The sequence below is a fragment of the Protomyctophum bolini genome (assembly GCF_963924005.1).
Source record: "Protomyctophum bolini genome assembly, chromosome: 6".
In the NCBI taxonomy this organism is placed as follows: Eukaryota; Metazoa; Chordata; class Actinopteri; order Myctophiformes; family Myctophidae; genus Protomyctophum; species Protomyctophum bolini.
This window is the reverse complement of record NC_137867.1, coordinates 41,586,972-41,599,647: the sequence shown is the minus strand read 5'-3', so window position 1 is coordinate 41,599,647 and position 12,676 is coordinate 41,586,972. Positions and strand designations below refer to the sequence as shown.

The 12,676-nt window shown below is 45.7% G+C and overlaps 1 protein-coding gene across 1 annotated transcript; it reads right to left on the bottom strand.

The window, feature by feature from the left end:
• Positions 1 to 2,716: 2,716 nt before the first annotated feature.
• On the bottom strand, positions 2,717 to 11,102 carry LOC308317220 (adenosine receptor A2b-like). Its single transcript, XM_080766075.1, has 3 exons — positions 10,858 to 11,102; positions 9,893 to 10,120; positions 2,717 to 4,117 (listed from the first exon to the last, which is right to left on the bottom strand). The coding sequence occupies exons 1-3, from the start codon at positions 10,965 to 10,967 to the stop codon at positions 3,058 to 3,060; spliced, it is 1,398 nt and encodes a 465-aa protein (XP_080622201.1). The 5' UTR covers positions 10,968 to 11,102; the 3' UTR covers positions 2,717 to 3,057.
• Positions 11,103 to 12,676: the final 1,574 nt, after the last annotated feature.

The window sequence follows — 12,676 nt, the reverse complement described above, 5'->3', positions numbered from 1 at the left end:
AAACATCGCACACATATAATCACCCTGTTTTTTGTACTGTTCTAGTGCTTGGTTCAAAATAAAAATATTTTCCCTGGCAAGTATGGTTATCTAAACAGGACATACTCAGATGTTAAACTTTAGCATGGAAGACAACCCATTAGCCTTCGACATTCATTTAATTTATTTATTCTTCTCTTCTTTTACCAGGAAGTCCCTTGAATATTTTTTCCAGAGGAATTGATTCGTTGATTTTATTTGACTGATTTTAGGGTCGATAGCCTTTATGCAACAACCACACACACACACACACACACACGCACACACACACACACACACACACACACAAAATTGTGATTTAAAAGCTTTAATAATGTTAATAAAGTCATAATGACATATTTCCTGTATACTCATTAGAGTATACGTGTGCCAATGGTCAGCAGTCTAAAGAACACTGACATGCTTCCAACTAACAACTAAGCAGCCACCCCTTGACACTAGTTATTTTGGGAGCCGTTAGCAGTGGCTGTTGCTTTATTAACGGGATGGCAATTGATTCCGTCCTATAGCTGCCAAAGGAGGACAAAAAGGTGTCTTTATTCTTCTTTGCACACCGAAGACAACATCAATTGCACTGCATGGCTCTAGTCACTAGTCACTAGTCACAGTGCAATTGATGTTGTCTTCGGTGTACTTCATTCTGATACTGAATACTGATGGATATGCCACTAGAGTCTAGTGGCATATCCATCAGTATTCAGTATCAGAATGAAACAACCAAGGAAAGTAAAAGATGAGTGTAATTTTTTTCTTCATTTGCTTCTTTCTTTCGTTTTAGGTATTTTAGCTGTTTTTGACAGGCGTTAGAGCATGGGGCCAAAATATGTATATATTTTTTTACAAAATATTATGGCGATTTGTTTTTTATTATTTACTATCGTCCTACTAGACCCCAGGAAATGACATCTGTCCACAAGATCTACTGAATGTAAAGGAGGTCTACTGGGGGGAAGCCACACTCAGAGGCGCAACACTGACCGAACGCTAGGGGGGGATATAGAGCGGCGCCGCGAAGCGGCGCCGCCGAAAAATCCGTCCCCCCCGTCCCCCCCACTACCCTAGGGGAGGGGGGGATGGGGGGGTCTAACCACCAAAACGTGGGGTTATGGTTAGGGTCGGACTACAGAGAGGTTGTTCCAGTGACTCAATGCACATACAAATGCAATGCCAATATGCTATATTAACATTAGAACGTTTTAAAGACAGATTAATTATTGACGACAATGCAACCTGTGGGTCCAACGTCACTGAAAACTTTCATAATGGCAATTAAATTTACTCACGAGTGCTGATGTGAAATGGAGGATGTAAGAACACACTTATGTTGTATTAGAGCAGGGTAAATATGAAGTTTTGCGCCAAGGTCTTGTTTATATTCCTCTTTACATAGGCTAGGCTGTATTGTCGCAATTTGGTCCGTCTGAGATCTGAGTGAGGGGGCCTTCCTGAGTGAGGGGGTTTCTGACGGCGTCGCTTACTCGCTTCCCCTCTGTCAGAGGTGGAAGCTACGCGCAGCCGTCGGGAACCCCCCCAAACCGACTGTCCCCCCCCCCTCCAGAAAAGAGGTCTTTCTGCTACAGAAACTGTCAGACGAAGACCAAAAACACTAGCGGGGTTCCTATGTTGCGTTATATTTTTCGAAAGAAGCAACAGCTGTACCTATAGTCTCGTACCAGGCCCAAACTCATTTGGGGGGGACCAATGTGACGCTGGCAGGGGACGCGTCCCCCGCGTCCCCTAGGCTATTGCGCCCCTGGCCACACTGTGTGTCATAATAGGCTCAATATGTCAGTTTGACACATTCAGTAGATCCCGTGATCCTTTGTGGCCAGATGTAATTTCTTGGGGTCTAGTAGGACTATAGTAAATAATAAAAAATAAAATAATCGCTAGAAATGTTTGTAAAAAAAAAAACATATTTAGCCCCATGTTCGAATGCCCCCTCCCCCCCTGTCAAAAACAGCTAAAATTCCTAAAACTAAAGAAAGCAGCAAATGAAAAAGAAAATCTTTTACTTTCTATAATAACAACCTAAAACATGAACCTTGGTTGAAAAAAAACTAAAGTTGCCCTTTAAGATATTTGGGAGTAGAAGAATCCCCATTCATGATTCAGTATAGGCTATAAGAAGACTTCCACTTCCGGAGTGTTTGAGTTGACGTTGAACAATAACCGCCGTTGGACGTTTCACTCTCATGGCTTACAAAAAGTCGCGCGCGTGCGAGGTGCCTTATTCTCGCGCTGCAGGGAGGGAATGTCAGACGAGAGACGTCCCTGTTCACTGCCCCGCCAAGGAGACGTTCTGGATAAGGGCCGAAACATCCATGAACCGGTGGTGGTCCCCACCAGCTAGTGATGACCCTGCTGCAGCAAAACCTACTTTCTGGTATGCAGTCAGGTTTATAGAGTCGCAGTCCCGCCCCCTTTCATGACGACACCAAGCCCAAGAAATAATTCCCAATGCATTTTTTCCATAGACATTTCAAAAAGTATTTATTTAAAGACCTTATAAGTGTTGTACAAAGCCAACTCGAGTTATGACAAATCATGACAACAAACAATATTTTGGACCAAACAAATAATTACAAAGAAGAAAAACTGGCCCGAATTTTTTTGTTTGTTGTCATGATTTGTCACAACTCGAGTTGGCTTTATACGAGGCTTAAAAGGTCTTTTCATTTTTGAAATGTCTATGAGGAAAATAAACGGGGAATCATTTCCTGGGCCCTGGTAGGGGGCAGGACTGCGACGCTCTATAGGCCTGGCTCAGGGAAGAGGACGCCCCTCTGCCATGCAATAGGTCAGGTTTTTATAGGCCTGGACGCCCCTCTGCCATGCAATAGTCCATCGTGGGCACCGTTGGAGGTGCGACAGTCCTAGCACGAAGACTTTTTGAAAAACATTTTTGAATAGTTCAAATTTGAAATGTTTTTCAAAATAGAAGAAAAAATAAGCTCATGTGGATAAGGGGAAAGGCAGTGGCCAGGCGTGTCCCATACATACTGTATAGTATACGCATCAGGACACCTTGGTTAGCTCGCTGCTACAGGTGTTCCCACTATGCCTGTGGAACAGTGACGTGATACTGACAGAGCAGAGGTTCTGTCTCTCCTTTATTACTCCAAGCTCTGAAGCTCCCGGGCAGGCCTTCTTCTGCTGCTGCTGGTCCCCGTACTGTGGCCCCTGCAGCGGGGCGGGGCACGTGCCCACCCTGTGGCTGTGCGGGATGATAACGGACAGCGGTGGGTGGGACACGGCCGCCAGACCACCTCCCAGTGGCGTGGGAGGAATGTGACACGCAGGACACGCCAGGGAGTTCTCACAGCTGCTGCTGCTGCTCGGCTCCGCAAAGATGTCCGAAGCGAGGCCGTTGTTGGCCTGGAGTCTGACGGAGTCCGTGATGCTGCTGTTGTGCACAGAGGTACGCCTGCTGCTGCCGCCGCGGCTGCCGCCGCCGTTCAACAGATCCCGGCGCCGCCCCATCATGTGTCGGCGGATGATCTTGCGGAAGGTGTGGCGGAACGCGCGGATGCGGTAGGCGTAGATGAAGGGGTTCACCACCGAGTTGGCGTGCGACAGGATGATGGCTATGTAGACGATCCAGAGGGGCGGGCGCGTGCACTCGGGACAGAACAGGGTGAAGCAGTTGATGATGTGCAGGGGCAGCCAGCAGACGGCGAACAGCCCCACGATGATGGCCAGGGACTTGGCCGCCTGGATCTCCTTCTGCACCGTGGAGCGAGACTTCCCGTGGAAGGCCTTGAGCTCGATCAGCTTCAGCTGGTGGCGCGCCGCCATGAAGATGCACAGGTATATGGCCAGCATGAGCAGCAGCGGAATCAGCACGCACACAAAGAAGCTGAAGTAGACCATGTACTCCATGTCCACCACGGCCTCGAACCGGCACTCTGTCAGACCGGCGGGACACTTTGACTCTGCGGAGTCCGTACAGTTGACACTGGGAGGGCCGGCGCTCCCGTGCCAGCCCATCATGGGGGTCAGGCCAATGATGATAGACAGAACCCAGCAGATGGTAATGATGCCTCTTGCCCTCTGGCCGGTCACCAGGCTGTTGTACCTGAAAGAAGGGATTTTACATACGGCTTGTTATTCTGAAATGTCTTCATGTTTTAGACCCCCCGCCCCACATTCGCACGCACGCACGCACGCACGCACGCACGCACGCACGCACGCACGCACGCACGCACGCGCGTAGAACAGTAGTTCTTCATACAACTGCACACTCGCAGCCATGTAACAATGCAAGTAGGCGTGCGACCTCGTCAATGAAATTGATTATAAACAAATATTGTTTATAATTGTATCAAATGATCCATTAGTAATCAATCTCTATTTTTGCCATGTCATATGACAAGTTTCAAAGAATTTCACCTTTTTAAGAAAATAGCTAAAATAGTTGATCCACATGCTCACAAGAGCTTGTAGGAGGCTGAGGTCTCATTTCAAAGCACAAGAGCTTGTAAGTACATTTTAATTATTGTTGCACGACACCATTGTGCGACGAAGTGTAAAATAGGGTTCAAGTGGTGTGTCAATTCAATTGATGTAAACGTGTTTTTTAAGAAATATACATAAAAAAAACGTGCTTCTCGGTTATTCGATAAAACAAAAACAGCGATAGAATAATCGCTAAGAAAATAATCAATAGTTGCAGCCCTAGATGCAAGAACACTTTATTAGATAAGGTTTTCTTGCATCGAGGCTAAAAGTGTGCGACTGCCTTCCTGCAGGTATAGGTAGCACCCACATATATATATAAGCTAATGATAGACAAAACATATTGTCGTGTTGGAAGCCTTTTCACCCTCAGTACTGAGGAGAAACAAACAACAGCACCAAAGACTCTTCAGAAGCAGGGCTCTATTTTGAGGAACAGTGTGTGGGAGAGCAGCTGAGATGTTTAGCCGGTCTCTATCACATTCTTCAGATGTTAACCCATTTAGACCTGAAAAAATGTCTTCTAAATAAAATGACAGTTTTCTGAAATACCTCATGTTTCTGTATCAGTGGTTCTCAAACTATTTCATGTCAAGGACACCAAAAATGTAATTGGCCGCCGATACCCATCTGATATGTTATTCCAGGAATCCCTCAGAAGCAACGCTTTGAGTTAAAAACATTCGCTCTGAAAGAATATATGTTCAAAGATTTGTGCCACATTTTCACGATTTTTCAAAAATAGCAGACCTACGTACAAGCTCGTGACCTTGTAGATCTGCTGTTTTTCAATAGCAAAATTATTACATAATGTTTAAAACACCAAAAGGGGTTCCCACTCAAAATGGGTTAAAGTGCAAAGGCTAATGCTACAACAACAAGCCCCCACCTAGGGGGTGCTGCGCAGACGGACACACACAGGCAAGACCTGGAAAGCCCTTCATGTGATCAAAGGGATAAACCCAGTGAAAATGATATACATTCAGGTCAACATGGAGGTGGCCATCTCTCTTTTCTTCTGCATTTTATGGCATTTATAAAGAACTAGAGCAGTGCACCCCCCCCCCCCCCCCCCTGTTGGGCACTGGCCGGCCTATACTTGGAACGATGCAAGATGGAAATGCAGGCCCCACCCAGTTATTATGCCCATATATGGAGTTATTTTTGTCAGGCATGCCCAAATATGGAGTTGGAACAACAGATGCTCAGGAGGTGGAGAGACACACATTGATTGACCCTGCCCTCCACGCCACTCTCCGCCCTCCACGCCACTCTCCGCCCTTCATGCCACTCTCCGCCCTCCACGCCAATCTACCTGTCCCCATTTATACCCAGTTACCCACCAAATACCACGCAGAACGCTGGTCTATGTCTATGTGTGCTTCGTAAGACAAACGCCATACGACGTCAGAACAGGCCAGCTCCATATATGGAGCGATCAGGTCCAGATCCCGGGCAGAGAGGCTTTTGTGCTGGTTCTGGACAACCGGCTATCCGACGGACTCGATGCCTGAGAAATATCCCCCAGGCTACAGTACCAAGTCGGCCATACCACCCATGACCAAGATTAGCATTTTAAAACAAAATGTGAGACACCAGAGGGGATAAAATGACAAAATGATAGGCAATTTTATTAACCTGACTTTGCCAGCTGGGGGCGGTATTGGGTAACCATGTTTCCCAACACCGCAACCATCTGGGATCTCTCAGGGAGTTGAACTAACACCGAACAGCTCCTGTACCGAACCAATCAGCGTGAGCTAAGGGCGGGGATGTGCAAAACCGGATGTGAAGCTATATAGACACGTCAATATGATTGGTTGTGTTTGCACGCCCACACGGTGATAGACAGACGGTCCCATCATCTAGCAAGTATCTTGAAAAAAATAAACAGCTCGGTCATCGAATTGCCTCCCGAGATCCCAGATCCCAATAAGCTGTGAAACAAATTTGTGTAGCAAGCTTCTTGGATCTGGCAGCGTCAGGTTACAATTTTATGCCTATATGGTCGAATATGACATAAGGCGTTTTTAATAGCAACTAATAAGTAAAAAGTTGCTAACCCTGTCCCGTCCCCCCATTCCACTTGTCCCACACATGGCGATACTTTGGATCTGGTCACCCCGGCCTAGAGGGGAGTCGACATGCAAGGAGTTGTACTTGAACTCAGATCCTTGGAAGGAGTTGTACTTGAACTCAGATCCTTGCGCAAGGAGCATAATAATGGTCACTGGCTGAGCGACCCGGCACCCCAGGAGGTGCTGGACTGTATAGATCTACTTTAGAATACATCTAAAGTAAACATGCATGCATGCATCATCACTAGTAGAAGAAGATGGAGATGGATCGGGCACACACTACACAAACCAGTAACAAGTAACCCCCAGGGGAAGAGAAACAGAGGCCGGCCCAAAAACACCCTGGTGGAGGGATCTCGAGGCAGACAACCAAGAGGATGGGATGCACCTACTGGTCGCAGATAGAAAAGAACGCCGCAGTGACCGAGAACTCTGGAGGATCCTTGTCGACGGCCTATTCCCTGGATAGGGTGTCAGGCATAAGTAAGTATTAAGTAAGTATCATCAAAGTAAAGAAAGTCATACGATTTGTCACACACGTTACCACAGTGAAATTTGTCCTCCGCATTTGACCCATCTCTTGGAGCAGTGAGCCGCAGCCAAGGAGCGGTGAGCTGCAGCCATGCCACGCTCGGGAATCATTTGATTATTGTCATTTTGACCCCCCCCCAATCCAACCCATTGATGCCGAGTGCCAAGCAGGGAGGCATTGGGGTCCCAGTTTACAGTCTTTGGTATGATCCGTCCGGAGATCGAACCCCCGACCTCAAAGTTTCGGGGGCAGACACTCTCGAACCACAAGGCCACTGTCTGGTTAGTTATGCATTTTGTAGACAGGCTCTCCTTTGAAACGTAAACCAGACTGACAAGCGTGAACCAACATCAACATGTTGTCTGAGCAGCTTCTACATGCCAGGCTTCAGTCTGCTGTCTGTCCAGGCTTCAGTCTGCTGTCTGTCCAGGCTTCAGTCTGCTGTCTGTCCAGGCTTCAGTCTGCTGTCTGTCCAGGCTTCAGTCTGCTGTCTGTCCAGGCTTCAGTCTGCTGTCTGTCCAGGCTTCAGTCTGCTGTCTGTCCAGGCTTCAGTCTGCTGTCTGTCCAGGGCTGCATCCTGTACAAGCCATTCTAGATGCAAAGTCCTCTTTATGGCTCCTTGGAGACATGTCCTCATGGGACGCTCTATAATTGGAAGCACTCATGATCCCAAGACATTCTGATCCAAATACGATATATGTTCACTATACCAAAAATAAACGAAGCGGAATGATATCGTTGTTTTGTCACTCACTATAGGGATAATTGGAACTAATATGCGCCTGGCCAAACACAGCTCTTTGCCTGCTTTTTGATACAGCGATTAATCAAATGAATCATCTACTGTATGAGACACTTGCATTATTCTTGTAAAAAAAATGTAAGAAAATAAATAAAGGATGTAAGCATGAGAGAAAACTCAGGATTCCTCATAGGTAGCCTAACTCCATTGACAGAATTATAACTTGAATGAAAGATTGTACAGTGAGGATAGCTGGAGTCTGTTGAAAGTCGGGTTATGACTTTACAATTTTTGAGTGGTGCAACCACTCCAAGGAACAGCAATGTCTGTGTACACCTATGTGTTCACCTGTGCATGTATTAATGAGCACGAGTATGAGATAGTATTAGTGCTGCACTGTTGCCTGCTAATGAGAGAGAGGAGTGGAGGGGTGGGGCCGTGGGGGGAGGAGAGGGGAGTTGCAACACTCAGTTCACACGGGTGTGATTTTCTTCTTTTTTTTAACTTTTAATCATGGCACATAATATGGCAAATTGGTGTCATATATGTTGTACAGGTAAATGCATATAGCCTAACTTCCATTCATTGGTCTACTGACACCCTGCAATGTCTACCAACAACCTGCCGAGTGTATTTTGAAATACAAATGTATTTCCGGTTTAAAATAAATAATAGAATTTCCTCTTTTTCTGCCCTGGCCTTGTCTTCCTCTTTATTATCTCTGTGATGTGCTGAGTTTCCTGGCAGCCATATCAGCCCCCTCCAGACGTTTGTATGCAAAAACGTGACATTTTAATTAACCCATTCTGACCTGAGATCAGATTCTAAAAATGTCTTCTACATCCTGACAGTTTTCATTCTGACCCGAGATCAGATTCTAAAAATGTCTTCTATGTCAGTCGCTCTTCGATCTTTCAAAAATAGCACACCTACAAGCTCGTAGCGCGCCACTCGGTGGCGCGCTATGAGCTTGCAGATCTGCTATTTTTCAATAGCTAAAGCACGACATGATGCTAACACCAAAATGGGTTCCCGCCCAAAATAGGTTAAAAACATCAGATGAGGTTGTGTTTAGGCTACAAATAATTTTAGAAATAAGAAAGAAGTACGCAGGCATATAGTGCAGAATAAGTGACTAATCATGTTCCACACAGACAGCCAGAAGGCCCTATATTATATTATTATTATATATATTATATTATTATATCTCTGCTGTCAGGAAGAAACCACCCAACTCCAACATTTTCAGCATATGAAAAATATACATTTTTCAGGAAATTAAGAAAACCTTATATTTTGAAAACAAAGCAATACAGCCTCATCAAAGTTGATGTTGTGACTTTATACATTGTCAATGACTTGCATGAGAGGGGGGGGGAGGTGGTGGTGTTTTGAGGGTTCAACGGAGTTAAGAGGTATTGTCCTACTACTACATTTGTTCAGTATTTTCGAAACATCACACAGACGTAAAGGGTGTTCAATAGCACTGATTTATGCAAAGAAAATAAATAATAATAATAATCATAAACCTCAAAAATGGAGTTATGAGGTTTCCTCCCGACAGCAACAATATACTATCCGCCAGTGGTGGAAAGTAACTAAATACTTTTACTTAAGTACTGTACTGTACGCAAGTACAATTTTGAGGTATTTGTACTTTACTTGAGTATTCCCAATTTCCAATACTTTTACTTCTACTCCACTACATCTCAGAGGCAAAATTTGTACATTTACTAATTATTTGAAAACTTTAGTTACTTTGGCGATTTTAATTTTGATTAGAAAACATACATTCACCACTTCAACCATATTCATTTCGGCCATTTGAAAATACGCCACCAAGTGGCGCGCTACGAGCTTGTAGGTCTGCAATTTTTGAAAAATCGAAGAACGACTGACATAGAAACATAGCTTTTTCAGAAAACTGTCAGGATGTAGAAGACATTTGATTTTTAGAATCTGATCTCAGGTCAGAATGGGTTAAGTAAAAAGTACTTGTTTCTCCACCACTGCTATCCGCACTCCGGGGCCAATGGCACTGACCTGAGGGGCTTCTTGATGGCGATGTAGCGGTCGATGGCGATGGCCAGCAGGCTGAAGATGGAGCTCTGTGTGAGCACCAGCACGAAGCAGGCGATGAACAGGCAGCCGTAGAAGTTGGAGCAGAAGCCGATGCTGATCATGATGGAGAAGGGGATGGCCAGGACGCCCACGGCGATGTCGGCCACCGCCAGGGACACCACGAAGAAGTTGGTGATGCTCTGCAGGTTGCTGTTGGAGCGAGTTGAGAACGAGCGAGTTGAGAAACTCCTGAGATTGTAAAATGAAAGCAAATGGATCCATTTGCTTTCATTTTACACTCTCAAGAGTAAAATTATTGCTAAAACATCTGCATTGCTTAGGTTCATTTACAAGAAGTCCGCACAATTAGAGCATGTATAAGAAGAATTTGTTACTTTGCTCAACGTTATGGAAAAAAGGGGGGGTTGGTTAGTCAGTGTTGTTTTCGTCGACTAAAACTATGACAAAAAATGTTCGTCGACTACCTTTTTCCACTGACGAAAACTAAATGGATATTATATTTAGTCGACTAAGGGCCGATTCATACTCCTATTTTACTGCTGTTTCGGCGCTGTAGTGCCGAAATTATTTCGGCTCGTCAGAAATTTTCAGTAGCACCGAAGAGACGACTTTAGGACGGTACCCCGCCTCCCCGAACCTCAAATGACGTCACATTGTAGGCTCTACAGCGCCGAACCGACTTTTATTCGGCTCTAAAATAGGAGTATGAATCAGCCCTTAACCCATTTTGGGGCGGGAACCCCTTTTGGTGTTTCAAACATTATGTTATAATTTAGCTATTGAAAAACAGCAGATCTACAAGCTCATAGCGCGCCACCGAGTGGCGCGCTATGAACTTGTAGGTCTGCTATTTTTTTTAAATTGTTAAAATGTGCCTCAAATCTTTCAGAAAAGTGACACCAGTGGTCAGTCATGCTGCCGGTTACCTGTTGAGCCACACGGCCCAGCACACCAGCACGTTGCCCAGCACCGAGAACACGGCGATCAGCACCTCCACCACCATGTAGAGCACGTCCACCGCGGGGTCGTCAAACATGGCGCCGGTGATGATGCTGATGATGCGAGAGGCGAGGTCACTGGCGGCGGGGGAGAGGGAGGAAGCCTTTCCTCAACGGTCATATCTGCAGCCTGGACAGGCTGGCTGGCGGGCGGCTCTGACCTTATCCCACCACCTCAGCCTATAAACCTCCTGGCTATACGCCCCCCCCTGCACCCACCCCACCAGCAGCACCTCGAGAAACATCCAGGGAAAAACACTTGTATAGGGCTGCAGCACGATCGATTCTTGCTGAAATGTGAAATCTCAAATTGTTTTTTTTTCCTTTCACGAGAATTGAGATCACGATTCTCACACGATTCTCATTTTATCCCTGAAAATATTGAAGAAAAAAAAAACAATGAATTGGACAGCCAACTAGTGCTTGTCCACGGTTCTTCACAAAATGAGATTGCACTTGTAGGTCTAGATCATTTTTCGATTCATTGTGCAGCAACTATAAATACAAGTCCAAATCTCCAAAGTTAGGAGGACTGCTCGAGGTTCCCCCGGACGGACAGTTTAGGACAGCTGCTAATCCTAAATGTGAAGCTCTACCACTGCTCAGCGGTTTGTTGAACTCAGCGTGAAGCCTGCTCCCCCCCACCCCCCCCCCCCCCTCGACTCGTTCTGTTATGGTAACTTGTCAACTGTCTGTCTCTTCACAGGTCCTTCCCCTCGACGCGTCGTGATGGAGGGACTTTTTCCCACGAACTTCTGGAGGGGTGCCCGAGATGAGACGACTGCCAGGGAAGTCGTCGTCACATCAACATGAACGTCATTTTGCTGGAGAGATAGAAAGAGGCAGACGAGTGGGGGTGGGGGAGGAAAAAAAGAGGAAATTCTTATTTCTTTTTTAAACAGGAAATGAAATTGCATTTCAAAACTACACTCGGATGCATCACACATAGGCCATAACGTAAGTCAGGGTGTTGGCTCTTATGACAGCACAGATCAGTGCACAGTACAACAGTATTCTCTGTTTTAGTTTTAGTTTTAGTGTGTGTGTGTGTACAGTGCAAACACACCTAAGTATGCATGACCAGTTTGTTGGACATGTTTGGCATTTAAACATAATACTGAACGTGTGTATTTCTAGCATGGTGAAGACAGACCCCTGACCCCAACAGTGTTGGGACACAATCTAGCCGCGTTATGCAAGAGGGAACGGAACCTCTCTGACCCACCCTCTGGTCATACGGACGTCATCCTCTCTATGCGTTGAGGAACATGCACACTACATCGGTGTCAAATCATATATCTTGCAGCGGAGCTCCCAGCGGTATGCCGCTGCCATCTCTAGTGCACCCGAGAGAATCTGGAACGTAAGCCCCCTGCCATAGAACTTGGCACTAGAATCGACACGACCTTACAGCCGTCTGCTAAAGGCCTAAACTTATGTCATTTAAGATTATAATTTTTTGGCTTCCGCCTTTTTTCTTTTTATTGATAGAGGGATATAGATGAACGTAGGCTGACAGGAAATGGGGAGAGTCTTGAGTCTGGGCCAGCCGCCCGGGCGAATCTCACATATGGGTCCCGACCCACTGTTTGGGAAACAGTGCTCTATAGTGTATATACTAAGTTTCTACTGTTAGATGGATGTTAGGTTCTTAGCTTACTTATTACTCTATTTATATGAATTTAATGTATTACCATGTGTTCTTGCTTAATGTGAATCGCTCTGGATTAAGAGGGCCTGCTAAATG